The sequence below is a fragment of the Cynocephalus volans genome, chromosome 5, assembly GCF_027409185.1.
Source record: "Cynocephalus volans isolate mCynVol1 chromosome 5, mCynVol1.pri, whole genome shotgun sequence".
NCBI classification, from domain to species: Eukaryota; Metazoa; Chordata; class Mammalia; order Dermoptera; family Cynocephalidae; genus Cynocephalus; species Cynocephalus volans.
In genome coordinates this window covers 49241567-49256357 of record NC_084464.1, presented here as the reverse complement: position 1 = coordinate 49256357, position 14791 = coordinate 49241567, and the positions used below count along the sequence as shown (strand labels likewise).

Here is a 14791-nt window from a genome sequence, read left to right as displayed (position 1 = left end):
TCTCTCTATCTTTATTTCAAGAACTACTTAAAATACATAAAAGAATAAAATTAATACAACATTTGCTCACATACACATCCCTCAGAATTGACCGTAGTTAATATTTCTCACATACACTTCGTCTTATTTTAATCAAAGAAATGAAGCACTGTAGTTAATGTTGAAGTCTCCTTTGCTCCCGTCAGCAGTCCCATTCCTCTGTCTCTCCTCAGAGACAACCTGTCGTGATTTTAGCATGTGTCCTTCCAGAATATTTAAAATTCTTTTACAAGGGCCAAGCCCATGGCGCACTCGGGAGAGTGCGGCGCTGGGAGTGCAGCGGCGCTCCTGCCGCGGGTTCGAATCCTATATAGGAAGGGCCGGTGCACTCACTGGCTGAGTGCTGGTCACAAAAAAGACAAAAATAAAAATAAATAAAAATAAAAATAAAAATAAAAAATAAAAAATAAAATTCTTTTACAAGCATATGCACTGTCATGAATAAGTGTGCAGTTGTGTGTGTGCCAGCCTACATTGTATAGATTGTCCCATAACTTGCTTTTTAGAACAGCCGTCTATGTTTGGATCTCTCTCTCCATATTGATCTTTTTGTAGAGCACCTGCTGAGCCTCTTCTCTTTTCCAGTTTACCATATGTGTGAATATAAATATATAATAATAATATCCAACAGTTACTGTGCTTTCACCACGTGCCACACTCCTTGTGTATTTTTGTTGAAACCTCATAGCCCTAAATGGTACAGTACTTACAGTACACCCATATTTCACATGGGAAACAAAAACCTCAGGGAACTGTGACTTGCCTGAGGTAAGCTTGTGGTCCATTCGTGTGTGTGATCCCATGTTTCTGGCCACTGTGATCTCTAGCCCTGGAGTCATGACACAAATACATAAATGAGGTGTCAATAATACTCTGGGACCCAGGAAAATAAGACCCAGGGGACAGTGAGTAGTCAATGATCCAGCCTCTAGATTATTTGAAAGTTCCTCTGCGTTCTTTGGCAGAAAGAGCACAAACTAACAGTCATTAAATCTGGCTTTTGTTGTTGATTCTATACCTGGCAGCTCTGGGATGTTGCACAGATTACTTATCTTTTCTCTGCCTCAATTTCCTCACCTCTGAAGTGGGATTCAAGTTGGCTGCCTACCTACCTAACAGATTGTGTGGGGAACCAGGTAGATCATGGTTATAAAGCACTTTGTAAACCACACAGTGGTCTGCAGATGGAAAGGCTTTTAGGATTACAAGCTTGGCCCACTTTTTCACTCCCCTTATTAACAGACCACCTACCATGTTCCAGCTATATCTCCATAATTTCATATGCATGATGGTATGTAATCCTCATTCCTCAAACAGCAGCTTTAGAAAAATTGTTTTAAATCCTTTGTTTTTTTGGCTCGTTTAATTACTACTATCGCAACAACATAATTTTTCCTTCCTTTTTAAAACTCATATATATATAGTATTTCAACCTCATAATGAGTTAAATTGAGTTTCGTGGGTGGGCCTGGGAACCCCGTCAAAATTTATAGCTTTATTTCTCTGGAAAAACTGCTTCCAAGCATCAAACAGCCTATATTACATTGGGAGTTTTGTCTAAATAATGCTGATTTCAGTATCGTGCTAATGTCAGAATAATGCTCATGTCAAAAGTGTGCTGATGTCAGAATAGTGCTGATGTAACAATAGTGCTATTGTAAGACTGATACTGATGTCATTATAGCGCTAATGTAAAAATACTGCTGGTGTCACTATAGTGCAGATATCACAGTAGTCATGATGTCAGAACAGTGCTTATGTTGTAACCAGTGTAAGCTGGGACCACTATACTGTTTGCTTTGTTCTCTAGTTTGTGGAAGGATAACTGATCTCTCTGGTGAGATGATAAACTTCAAAGGGTGGGCACTACATCTTGCATGAATCCCCAATAACACCCAACAGGGGCCAAGCTCAAGAATGTCCTCAACAGATGCTCATTTAATTCCCCCAACACCCAGCTGCCTGTCTGCCTCCAAGAAGTCGGTGCTGATGGGAGTCCCCTTGGGCGCCCCTGGGAACCACTGTGGTAGTCATTGTGGTAGTCACTGTCAAACATGATGATGCACAGATGAAGCAGAATGTCTTATCCAGGTTCCTTTGGCTGAATGGTGATTGCAGTAGTAATAACAATAACAACTAAAATTATTTTTAGTGCTTAGTATATGCCACACTGTTCTAGATGTTTTACACTTGTTAATGTACTTAACCTTCACAGAAAAATTTTAGGTAGTTATTTGAATTATTCCTATTTTACAGATGAGGAGACTGAAACAACTTACTTAAGGTCACAGAACTGGTAAAAGTGCAAAACTGAGATTCACACGTAGGCAGGCTAGCTCCAGAACCCGTGCTCTCAGCTACTGTCCATGAAAGCCCAGCAGCAATACCTGCTGTCTTGACTGCCACCACAGTGATCCTCTCCTGGAAGTCCTTTGCATAATAATACAGTCTCGGCATTTTCATTGGCTTCCTATCATGTGATCTGTATTAAATCCTTGGGCAGTAAGCAAGATAGATTGCATATACTAATATTCTAATGCTTACATATACTCTACCAAATTCAAACAGTATAGAAAAGTATAAAAGAAAACTAAATGACTCTTGAAATCAATTCTTCCATCTGAAGTTAAAATCTTGATCACCATTTTGGCAAACACTCTTACAGACACTTCTCTTTGAATGCATAAGTGTACAGGTACATATTTATCATTGGACATAATTAGGACCTCATTCTAGATGCATTTCTATGACCAGGTGAGCAGTATAGTTTCTGTCGGCATTGGACAAATGAGGAAGCTACAACTCAGGACAGGGTAATCACTACAGGGCCAGCGAGTGCCAGGATTGGGACATCAATCCTGTGTGGGGTTTGTGGTCTTTCAGTAAGCCTCAAAGCAAAGACCACATTTATCTTTTGACACTGTTGCTTCTGTTCAGACACCTTCCTCCCAGCACCCAGTCTTGGCTCTGAGGTGAGGGGGCTGCCATGTCTTGAGGCCCCGTGGTCTTTCTTGGGCGTTTTGCCTACTAAAGAAGAGATTCTGGGTACTTGGCAAGTAGGAATATTTATGCAGCTGTCAATAAAGTGCAATAAAAATGGCAGTCAAGCTTTCTCATAAATGAAATGATGGTGGTGATTTCCTGCCCTGTGAAATCTCAGTCGAGGCAGCGTCCTTTGAGGTCGCCCAGAGATTGCAAAAGTGACTATTCCAGTGCCACCTTATCAGTTCCCCACTGAGCAGCATTTAGTTATTTTGAAGGAGCTTGGGGAAATGGAATCTGATAGTTGGGGAGGGAGAGATGCTTAGTACCTTGTCCTGACCACCTTCCCTTCTAGTGATACTTTGGTCCTAGGATTGTATTCTGCTGAAGATGAAATCATAGATTCAACTCTCAGGCCGTATTAGTGAAAATGAACTCTAATGTGATTAGACATTAATGCAATGTAATGGAGGACTGGTATCACATTGAGACCTGGTCTTGCTGCTCCACAAACACTCTCATGCTTGGGCTACTGCTCTGCCAGCCTTGTCCCCCCCAAGCAGGAGCAAGGGGCTGTGGTGCTAGAACCCTGAGCCCAGTGGCAGCCTGGTGTTGAAAAGCGTGGGGGGAGAGAGGGGAGGCTGGGGGCAGCAAGGCCTCACTCACTGCCTGTGCTGCCTTGAGCCCTGTCCACGCTGTGGAGGGAGGAGTGGCTGGGACCACAGGGCTGTAATTCTGGGCCTGCCTACACTCTCAGGACCACGTGTTGTTGAGGACCAAGAGCTTCCAAGTGTACAGTTTTACTTTTACATCCAGGGTTTGACAGGCATAGGCCTAGAATGCTAAGAACAAAATCCTCACTCTATGTCTTCCTCCTCCACCTCCCCCCACACCCCAGTCCTTTTTGTGAAATTGAGACTTAAACCAAATAGTTGTCACCGGCTGTTGTCACTTGTCTTCCTTCTGTTTCCCTTTCCTGGTGGGGTGAGCTAAGAAGTAGGCAGTGCACCAGCTTTAGTGTGTGCTGCAGCTTCCTTTAGGGACAGGATGGGACTGTGACAGCCCACACAGTGTGAACCTTGGCTGGGGCAGCTCCCCTTGCCTCCTGGACCTGTGAGTCTGCAGTCAGTTACATGCTCAGCTCGGAGACCCGCAGGCCCATGGGCTGCTTCTCATCCAGTGGGCTCCCCAAGAGAGAGAGGATCTGGGAGAACAGCAATCCCCTGCTGAGAAAATGGGCCCACGGTGCAAGCCCTGGCAGTAGTCAGATGGCAGGACCTTCACGTTTGAATAATAGTGTTTTTACAAAGAGAGTGATTTTTCTTATTCTTTTTCCAGAAAACTGCTTTCAGAGGCACAGACTTTGCACACAGGATGGTAACGACTTTTTAATGACCTTAAGGGGACTGGTGTCCAGGCAGCAGTGAATCAATCTCAGTGGGAGGTTCATAGTGAGAGAGAAGATGTAACACCTGAAACCAAAGGGGAAAAAACAAACTGCAAATACATATATTTTCTTTGCTAGCATTACTTGGTAATTAGACAATTACAGGAAACAGCTTCCCAGCAGCTGTTTTCTACTGTGTGAGCAGAGGAGGGATGGCAACAACTGTGAACTTCTCACATTTATTACAGAAAATATTATTGGAGTCTACGTGGTGGGTGCCATGCACTCCCTGGTGCATCCTGATGAGTGGCTGAGCATTAAACCAGGAGCAGAACTCCTTTTCTCAGGGTTTATTCAGGGCCTGCTTGGCTGGGTTTTAAGTGAGCTGGCCTGGCTCATGCTGATCAATGAGGAATTGCCTTCAGAATATTGGGGCTGATTTTGAGACCACCAGAGACAGGCCAGTCCTGAGTGTAGACCGTCTGGGGGGTGGTGTTGGGAAGCAGGAAAGGGAAGGGTGGAGGCCTGTGGAGAACTTGTGCTCTCCCCAGGTGCCATCACTTGCACAGGGGAGGCAGGCTGTCATGAGTGACCCCTGCTGCTCCAGCCCCAAGTGCTGGGACTACACAGCCCTCCTCTTGCCCTGGCCCACCCAGCCCACATCTCTGCCCTGCTTCAAAACTCTCCTCCTCCCAGAAGGCCCCTGTGATGTGCATCTAATGAACTACCACAGTCATTCTGCCAGCAGCCCTCTGAGGTAGGCCCATTGCGGCCCCATTTTATAGAGGAGGAAATGTGCTTTATGGACGCCCACCAACCTTGATTACGTTTATATTTCACACACTCGTCACGATGTAAATTTGGTCTGTACTCTGCTTGTTTGTGGAGGATATTATAAGAATCTTAAGTCACACTCACAGATGGGTAGGAGTGCCTTCTTTGACAAGATTGTAGGCTCCTGAATGGGGACACTATATATTTCCTACCTCCCTCAGCCACATGTGAGGAGAAGCCTTGCTCCCATCTCTGCACAGAGCTCCCGAGGATGGGGTCTCTCCCTTCTCAGTGGACACTATTCTGTGGGCCCACACCACCAGCAGGGTTAACTGCACTGTCTAACCAGGCAAATGGTTGTGTTTCCTCTCACAGGTCCTGGCAATCAGTAACTTTTGAAAGACAGCCTGCCTCCTTCATCCGAATCGTAGGAACACACAACACAGCAAATGAGGTAAGGGTCTCTTTTCATGAGAGGTGCTCTGATATTTCATGATGTACAGGTAAATGCTACATCCTGAGTTAAGTGGAACTGTTTGTTCTGCCTGCTCGTGGCCTGTTGTTCAGACAGCTTGGTACAGAAGAAAGTCCTGCTCTTGCACAGTGGGGATATCGTTATCATTTCTGGATGTCTCTTCACTAGCAAATGAAAGACAGCTCCTATTGCTTTGCTTATTCCTCCCACCCTCTCTGCAGAACCAGCCGCCACAGAGAGCTTGAGAGGTCAAACCCCCCCACTACCCCATTCCCTCATCTCCAAGTCCTGAGTCCTCAGCCCTCCCAGATGACAGCAGTTTTATAGGCTCCTTGGCCCTGTAAGCGTGGTGTCCTGTAGATGGCCATGCTGTTAACTTAGTTTGCTTATCACTCTCTTGCTTTTCTCCAGTCACACTGTGTTTAGTGTATACCTCTGAAGAACCTCTGGTTAAAGACAGGAACCACAAGGAATGATACAGTTGAAATTCAAGAGGTAAAGGAGAAGCATAAAAATAGTAACAGTTCTGCAATTTCACCTTTCTGTGATCTTTCCGAGATCTGTACAGGACTGGTTTCATGGGTGTACCACCAGGGCAGTTGCATGGGCCCCCATGCTTGGGGTTTCATGCTCCGTGGCACCGTCTTGAAATTCTTAGTGTTTTCTGAATTATGTTTTATGAGGGAAGCCCCACGGGACAGTGGAGCACGCCCTAGGGCCTGGAGCCTCGGCTCACACGTGGTCCCACTCCTGCCCCTTCTCACCTTCCCAGGATGGATCCTCAGCCACCCACCCTGTGTACCCTGGTGCCCAGGCCCTGCTTGGCCTCCCCCTCTCAGCCCACTCCATGACCACTGCCACTGTCCACCCCCAGTGGGGCCCTGGCATGGGTACGGAGAGGGCCTGGGTCTGCTGTGAGTGCTGAGTTCGAGTCACAAGGTAGGGTCCTGTGCCTGTGAGGAGCTACGTGAGCCTGAGAGTATTCCAATGCCTGAGGGAAGAACATTAACTAGCTGCTAAAAAACTTCATGGCAGGTCGAGAGAGAGACTTTGGAGGAGAAAGCTTTCTTCTTGCTTTTGGAACACAGGGTTCTACATTTTCATTCTGCACCAGGGTCCCGTATCTTACAGAGCTGGCCCTGGATTCATGCACTGTCTTCGTGCAATCAGAATTATCCCAGAGCGCATCAAGGTGCTTCTGGTACTTCAAAAAGCATTTTAAAAAGTACAAATATTGTGATAACTTATATTCATTTTGCCTTTTTATTTATTTATCAATTGATATTTTTTAAAGCAAAATTCAAGAATTCTAAACACCAGCACTTTTTTCTTTTTTTCTTGATGTAATAAAAGTAAATTTGAATCTGTATTTTAATATATATTTGATCCCCAAACCAACATCATATTTTTTAAAAATTGCTAGTTGCAATTTTTCTTACCACTTACTGCATTAATTATGTGTGTATTGCCTACTAAATTTGAAAACAATTGAAATTTATCTTTAGTAATATGTCAAACCAAAATTAAATATCTTTCATTTGCAGTCCTTGTTTTTTATACCAAAAAAAGACCCCCCAAAAAACACCAATTTTTGTCTTTAATTCCTAAGTGGAACTCTGAAATTACGTATTACAACAGAAGGAATTTTCAGGTCAGAAAAGGCTGAGAAGCACCAAAGTGAGTCTGATTAGGGTCTACTTCCAGGCCTTCTCTCAGCCTCAACATTATCACCTCAGTGACCAATGGAAGAAAAAGAAGAAACTTGGACATTTTATTTCAAAGCTATTCTAGATGAAGAATAATTTCCCATTATAGAGCTCTAAAGCTTGAGTGCAAGAACACACTTTTGTGATGAGTTTCCCATAAAGTATCTGTGTAAGGGGCCCCAGCCCTTTGGTAGAGACTGGACCAGCCAGTTTGAATAGGTTGGCTAGTAGGTCATTAGTTGATTGGTGATCTGTCACCTTTGGTTGATGAGTAACTTACTCAGCTGCCTTATTGAATCAGCTATTGATCAGGAAAAGAGCCTCAAGTAGTGTTGCCAACTGGAAAGCATCTTAAATCATAAAATAAATGATGAACAAGATCTATAAACTATGTCATTCTCAGAGCTCCCAGGAAGGCACAATAAAGTTGAATTTCACTGGGCGTCACGAATATAGCAAGCCCTCAAAAAGAATGTTCTCCACTGCAGCATACCGGGTTCTGGGACATCGTTTGAAGGAAGTTGTATCACCTGTCTTAGAGAACAGCAGAAATGTGTGTAAGCTGGTATGGCAGAGTTCAGAGGTGTGAGGGACAGGGGAGGAGGGTGGCTTGGGTTGTTTGGGCACAACTCCTCAGGGAGACTGCTCTAGAGGAGAACTGTGATGGTGCAGACAGGGGGACAGCAGCTGGGGAAAGGAGGCTGGGGATGAAAAGAGTCCAGGACAGCCCTGCTCCATAGTCCCATGGGAACCAGACTGTACCATCAGACATAGAGGTCAGGGCACCTCCTCCTCACTGTGGAGGGTGGGCTAGAAGACAGGAGATGCAGGGTTTCCTCGGTCTGTGCCCGCTTACTTGCCTGGCGACATTGGTGGCTGTCTTAGCCTGGGCTGCTGTAACAAAATAGACTGGTAGTAAAACAGCAAACGTTTATTCCCCACAGTTCTGGAGTCTGGAAGTCCAAGACCAGGGTGCCAGCAGGGTTTGGTTCTTGGCGAGAGCCCTCTTCCTGGTTGTGTCCTCACATGGCCTTCCTTGATACATGCATGTGGGAGGACTCTAGTCCCTTTCTCTTATAACGGTACTAATCCCATCAAGACCTCATCTAAACCTAATCACCTCCCAAAGGCCCTACCTCCTAATACCATTCCATTGGGAGTTAGGGTTTCAACATGTGAATTTTGAGGGGACACAAAGATGTGGTTCGTAACTTCATTTCAGTCAGAGGCAGGATTTGTTTCCATTGGGTTCTGATTGTTTGTGAACCCAAAGACTTTGTGCTGATTTTGAGAAGTGTAGGTGGAATTGGTTTTTAGCACAGAAAGGTAAGATTGTCTGTGTTCATAAAAGGCAAGTCACAGTCACATAGCCATTAACACACTGGGCTCCTGGCCCCGTGAAACTACTTAAGGTCTCAACACAGCCAGCAGCTCTGGCCACTTCCCACCTTTTGCCCACACAGCCCAACCGCCATCCCCTCCGACTCATCTTCCACTCTCAGGAGCCCTTCACTACCCCCTGCTCCACCTGCCACTCTCTTGATGGGGCAGCAGCTGCAGAGAGCAGGGCTATGTGGGCCATGTGGCAAAGGGTTTGTTCACCCACATTTCTATTTCTTTTATGTACACAGACAATCTTACTTTTCCATGCTAAAAACCAATTCCACCTACACTTCTCAAAATCAGCACAAAGTCTTTGTATTCACAAACAATCAGAAGCTAAAGGGAAACAAATCCTGCCTCAGACTGAAATGAAGTTACGAACCACATCTTTGTGCCCCCCCAAAATTCACATGTTGAAACCCTAACTCCCAATGGAATGGTCTTAGGAGGTAGGGCCTTTGGGAGGTGATTAGGTTTAGATGAGGTCTTGATGGGATTAGTACCGTTATAAGAGAAAGGGACTAGGGTCCCCCCACGTGCATGTATCAAGGAAGGCCATGTGAGGACACAACCAGGAAGAGGGCGCTTGGAATAACGGAGGTGCATACCAGGCAGTGAGTGAAAGCAGGCTCCTAAGCTGAGACAGATTGGGATTTCTTGCCCACTGTAGGCATGGGTCTATGTGCTCCAGCAGGCCATGCCTTCCTGTACCCAGAGGCTCGACATCCGCCTGCTGCATGTTGATTTTCCCTCCTTCCTTATGACCGGGCTAGCTCTCGGGCACCAGCAGCCCCACAGTCTGTGGAGGTTCAGATTTCTTGATCACCTTTTCTGGCACGCTTCTTATTTCCTGCGGCACCCCACCCCTTTCCTCTGGGAAGTGTACGTCTGCTGCTGGCATCTGTCGCTCATTTTCCTTTGTGAGCATCGCAGCAACGAATTCATTTAATGTTTTAACTGCTTTTACGACTTCTGTCCATAAATTCCTCTAATGCTTACCTCTTAGAGACTCCACCACTTCCTTCCCTGACCTCCTGCTACATGTGCACTCAGCATCATCCTGTCATTTATCTAACTCCTTAGAACACTCGCCTTTCATTTCCTGACAGCCTGTGTTTGTGATCCTCTGCCCGTCTTCTTTGTTCCACTGTCTCTGCTGTGCTTGGCCTGGGTCTCCCATGTCTCGCGTTTCTCCTTTACCCTTGAACGCCATTGCCCACATCCTCTCCCTGCCCGTGCCTTTGTCCTCTTCCCATGCCTCGCACTAGGTGGCAGACATACGTCAGTTTGTCTTTGAGCACATATACCCTCCCCTTCAGTTGTTTCTGCTTACCTGATTCTCCCCAGTACTTATGGCCAGAAAAGTCCTTCTTGGCCTTTTCCTCAGTCACTTTATGTGGTCTCAGATGCCACCTTAGCAAACTCGTGGTCATCCCTGTGTCACTGCCCATCCACCTCCACTACTAATCAGCTCTGAGCCACCTGGGAGGCAGTCACTGCTCACCTTTCTAAGTCTCTCATACCTGAAAAAGGTTGGAAACTGGGCCTTGTCGACACCACTGCAAATGTCATGGTGGACTTTTCAACCCAAGTGATGATGCCACAGAGCCGTGCTGGTTCTGACGCATGGCCTTTCTCAACAGCCCCTTCATTCTCATTTCATTAATTATCTTAGAAAATGACAAAAGCACACACCTACATCCTTAAAGAAATCCAGAAGAGTCTAAATGAGATCAAATCAGTGGACCTATGAAAGTCAGTGGTATTGAACTAAATAGACATTATGCCTGCTTCTTATGAAAGGTTTTTATGAAAACCTGGGTTTGAGAGAAAGTTCTGGAGTGATTTTTCAGTAGGCAGGGAGCTAAGGGGCACAAAGCAGCCCTGGGGGTCAAAAAGGACTGTCAGAAAAGCGAACTCTCTGCAATGTAGAAAGACAGAATTCCTGCTCACAAGAACCTACATGAAATCTTTTGCCGAGTCAGTAACAGAGACTGAGGATGGCATTGACAGGCTGTAGGCAGCTCTCAGAGTTCCATTTTACTTCCTGAATTTATGTAGTAAGGGGAGAGGCTGTGTCGTATTCATCTTTGTATCTGCAGCACCTAGGCTAGCATGGTGCCCTGCACATGTGAACAGAGTACCTGTTAGCTGGATGAATGAATGATTTGATGTGTACATCCCTCTCTCCCTCTCCCAGAGAGTCAATCAAGTAAAGTAATAAAGGAAAAGATTTAGCAGAACTCCTTTTCATTATCAAAAAACCATGGCATTCCAAGACAGAGTTTCTGTAGTCATACTGAGGATTTTCTTAAAACAGAAACCAGAAGCTTTTGTAAGTGGAAAAGTGTGCATACCAAATATCTTAGCATCTCCTAGCTTAGGACTCTTATAATTAAAATAATTATTATTATAAATTACAGTAATAGCAGCTAGTATTTACTGAGCACTTACCATGCGCCAGGCCCTATTCCAACCCCTTTATAGTTATTACATTATTTAATCCTCATATGTGAAGTAGGTTCTACTCCCACTGTTGCTTTAAAGATGAGGAAACTCAATACCAAGTGTTGGCAAAAGCATGGAGCAATGGGCAGTTCTCATCCACTGTTGTGGGAGTATGAATGAGCGCAGTCACTCTGGAGGATGGTTTGGTGTTACCTATCAGAGCTGCACACGTGTGCACGCTCACCCTGTGGCTGAGTATCCCCACCCCCGTGCATATTCTCTGAAGCAACTCTCGCATTAGTTGAGGATGCAAGAATGAGGCTCTCACCACAGCTTCACTCATCAGAGACCCAAAGGGACACCACCCGATTGTCCACCCACAGAAGAATGGATCAGCAGCACATGATTCATTGTACACTGGGCCATGGTCCACCTGGATGAATATCCCAGCACGTTGAGGAAAGAAGCCAGACACCGAAGAGTACATATAGTAGGATTACAGTAGTGGTAACTTCAAAAACAGGGGAAAATAACTAATGTTTATGCATTCACAAATGGTGAAACTATGAAGAAAGAAAAATCAAGGGAAGGATTACTATTTAAACCAGAATTGTGGTTTCCTTAGGGTGGAGGAGGCTTGGATCAGGGAGGGGCACATGGTTCTTGACCCAGATGGTGTTTCTATGAGTGTTCTCCATATATAATTATTCAGCAAACTATGCATTTCTGTTTTATGCACCTTTTTACATATAGTTTTCACAGTAAAAAGTTTGGTTTTAAGCAAAAAGGAAACATGGATGAGAAAACTGAAGCTGAGAGATGCTAATTTGCACAATGTCACTGCAGTATTGAGTGGCAGAGCCAGGATTTGAATCCAGGCAATCTGGCTCTTAGCATACAGGCTGTGATGTCTCCCAGAAAAGCATAGCACATGGTAAGGGGCAGAAATGCACTCAGCTCTGCCCTGGCTCTTAACTCACTTAACTGTGAGTCAGACTTTGATCAGCAGGTGGCTCCTCTGGGCATGCTCTGTGCACCAGCCTGTGCTAGATCTAGGGGAGAAGCCAAGGCAGGGCCTTTCCTTTACGGAATTGTAGCTGCACTGCCTGATAGAAATCAACTCCCATGAAGAGCATCTTGAATCTGGGTGACATTTCATATGGCTGCACCCAGTCGATGGCAGGGACAGAAGTGCAGTAATGTGAACAGAAGCAATGGCAGCTGGTGTGGGTGGATGCAGGGCAGCCCTGAAGGAGTATGGTGAGTTTTCCTCATCTGTAAAATGGATCAAGTGATCCTTGCCCTTGGGCCTTAGGTTTGGGTAGCCATGAATGAGATTATATCATGGAAGATTTTGCAGGGGTGGGAGTTGCAGATCACTGCATGCTAGTTGCTCGCCACATTAAGAATAGCAGTTGGCCTGTGAGCTTGTGGCAGAAGGGTCTGCATGAGCTGGCACCAGCAGGACAGAAAGTCTGAAAGTGGCTGCCTGAGCTGCCCTCCAGGACCACTCAGCTCAGAGCCTGGAGTGAGGCATAATTTATTTACAGGCTTCTGTCAGTCCCGTGAGTGGCTCTGAGCTCCCAGTGCTGTCCTCGTTCCCATAGCAACATGTGGCTCTAGTGAGAAAAAAAAAAAAAGCTGGGAAAACAGACTCTTTAAAAAAAAAAATTAGGTAAATGCTCCTTCCTGACCTGGTGACAATTATTTCCCAGCTCCCCTTCCCCCAGGTCTGATCACACCCTCTCTGGCACCCTGAGGACTTCCCCTGCAGCTGCAAGAGGGTCCTCTTCTAATCCCAGAAGGCACCGCAGAGCAGTCATGTGCTGGATCCCGAGGTCAGAATCCCAGCGGTCAGCAGCCACAATGAAGTAGACATGGGGGAGAGCCTCAGAGAGATGTGGAGCAAATGGAGAGGTGATCCCCTCCCTGCGAGAGCTCCTGGTCTACAGGGAGTGACAGTCCCAGCCTTCACACTTCACTCCTGCTGGGGAGAGAATCTGGCCCTCCAGGGGTTTCTTGTCCCAGTGACTGGGAAGGGGTGCACACAAAACCTGCTTGGGAAATGAAGTAACCAAAACAAACCCAGATTTCAGATGGCACCGTGGCTGCCCTATGCAGTATACACCAGGACTAGGTGCTGGCCAGAGAGAATGTAGTGCAGGAGCAGCAAGGGCCAGGTGGGCAAGCCAGGCAGGTGGGCTGCAGCCTGGCACCTGTCAGTTTGCATAGTAGCCCTACTGGGTCCCCTGCTACACTGCAGCTCTTGAGGACAGGGACCATGTCCCCAGTACCAGTTCAGTGCCTGGCATGCAGTAGTCCCTCCACAAATCAGACCAAGGCCAGTGCTTAGGTACAGCATTGGAGTGGAATCAGCTGTCAGGAATCACCTGTGTGTGATAACCTGGAGCTGGAGAACAAGGGAGAACTGAAGACTGCACCAAGACTGTGACCCGCATGTTCTTGGAGAATGATAGAATTGTGATGGTTATGAGAAAACCTGAAAACATTTAGTTGCAAGAAAATATAGTGCAGTGGAGGAGCAGTGAAAGGAGAGCAATCCAAACAAAAACCTGGATTTAAAGATTACATGTGCAGATAATCATCCAGGCCAGGGGCCTGGGAAGAATTAGGCTAGGAAGGAAGGGGCGTGGAAGTCTAGAAGCAAGCCCTGAGAAACAGCCGTCATGCATAGACTGGACACAATGGGACAGGGACGTGGGGATGAGTTGAGGAGGAGCCAGAAGTGAGTGGGAAGAGGGGAGGGTGTGGCCCTAGAGGCAGGGTTCACAGCACTGGTGCCCGCCTTACCTCCGACCAGCCTTGTGGCCCCAGCAAGTCACTTCACCTCCCACCTCTCAGGCCTGTCTTTAAAATAGGGAGAGTGAACTAAATATTAGAGTGTCCTTCCGAGTGAGATAGGAAAAAGGCAGAAAAATATTTAATTTATTGCATAATTACAAAAAAGACCTTTTTGGGGGCATCTTTATGCTTACATGTCTATTATGAAAGATTTTACTGGAAAAAGAGAGGAAAAGAGACACAACATTGAGCACATGTCATCGTTTCAAACACTGCACAATCCTCACACCTGTTGTATTGGAGCAGCAGTAGCTCTGCATCCTCAGCTGGCCTGGGAGAAAGTGCCCACAGACCTGGGCAAGAGAGTGCCCGGGAGCCACCATGCAGTGAGGTGAATGGAAACCTCCAGCTGCTGCCGAGGGTGATCTCAAACACTGTCCCACTACCAAGTCAGCGGTGAGGAGGTGGAAGCCTCCACACTGCTGGAGCGCTTGGAGAGGAAAGGCACACGTGAAAGTAACAGTGGCAAGTTAAAAAACTGTTGCCATATATGAGCACTGTCACCCAGAAACTTCCTTCCATACCTTGTAGGGATAAGTGCTTATAAAAAAATATTTGGGTACCCCTAAGCAATACTAAAATACTGTTGCTCACAATTAGGAAATGTCTCCCTATGAAATGGTTCCTTAACTGAAAACAATGTGTTGGCTGTTCAGATGCACATATAATTTCTGCTCTGAGACGAGCATAAAAGAGATGGTGATGGTCACCATCATGAGGATCAATTAATGTTTG

At 46.0% G+C, this 14791-nt stretch overlaps 1 protein-coding gene across 3 annotated transcripts in view; it reads left to right on the top strand.

Annotated features, from left to right (window-relative positions):
• Positions 1-14791, top strand: part of BTBD9 (BTB domain containing 9) — a 419154-nt gene that overhangs the window by 391150 nt on the left and 13213 nt on the right. For all 3 annotated transcript variants that reach the window (XM_063096891.1, XM_063096890.1, XM_063096889.1), the window contains one exon: positions 5558-5636. In XM_063096891.1, the coding sequence (XP_062952961.1) occupies positions 5558-5636 (79 nt within the window). The remainder of the gene's footprint in view (positions 1-5557; positions 5637-14791) is intronic.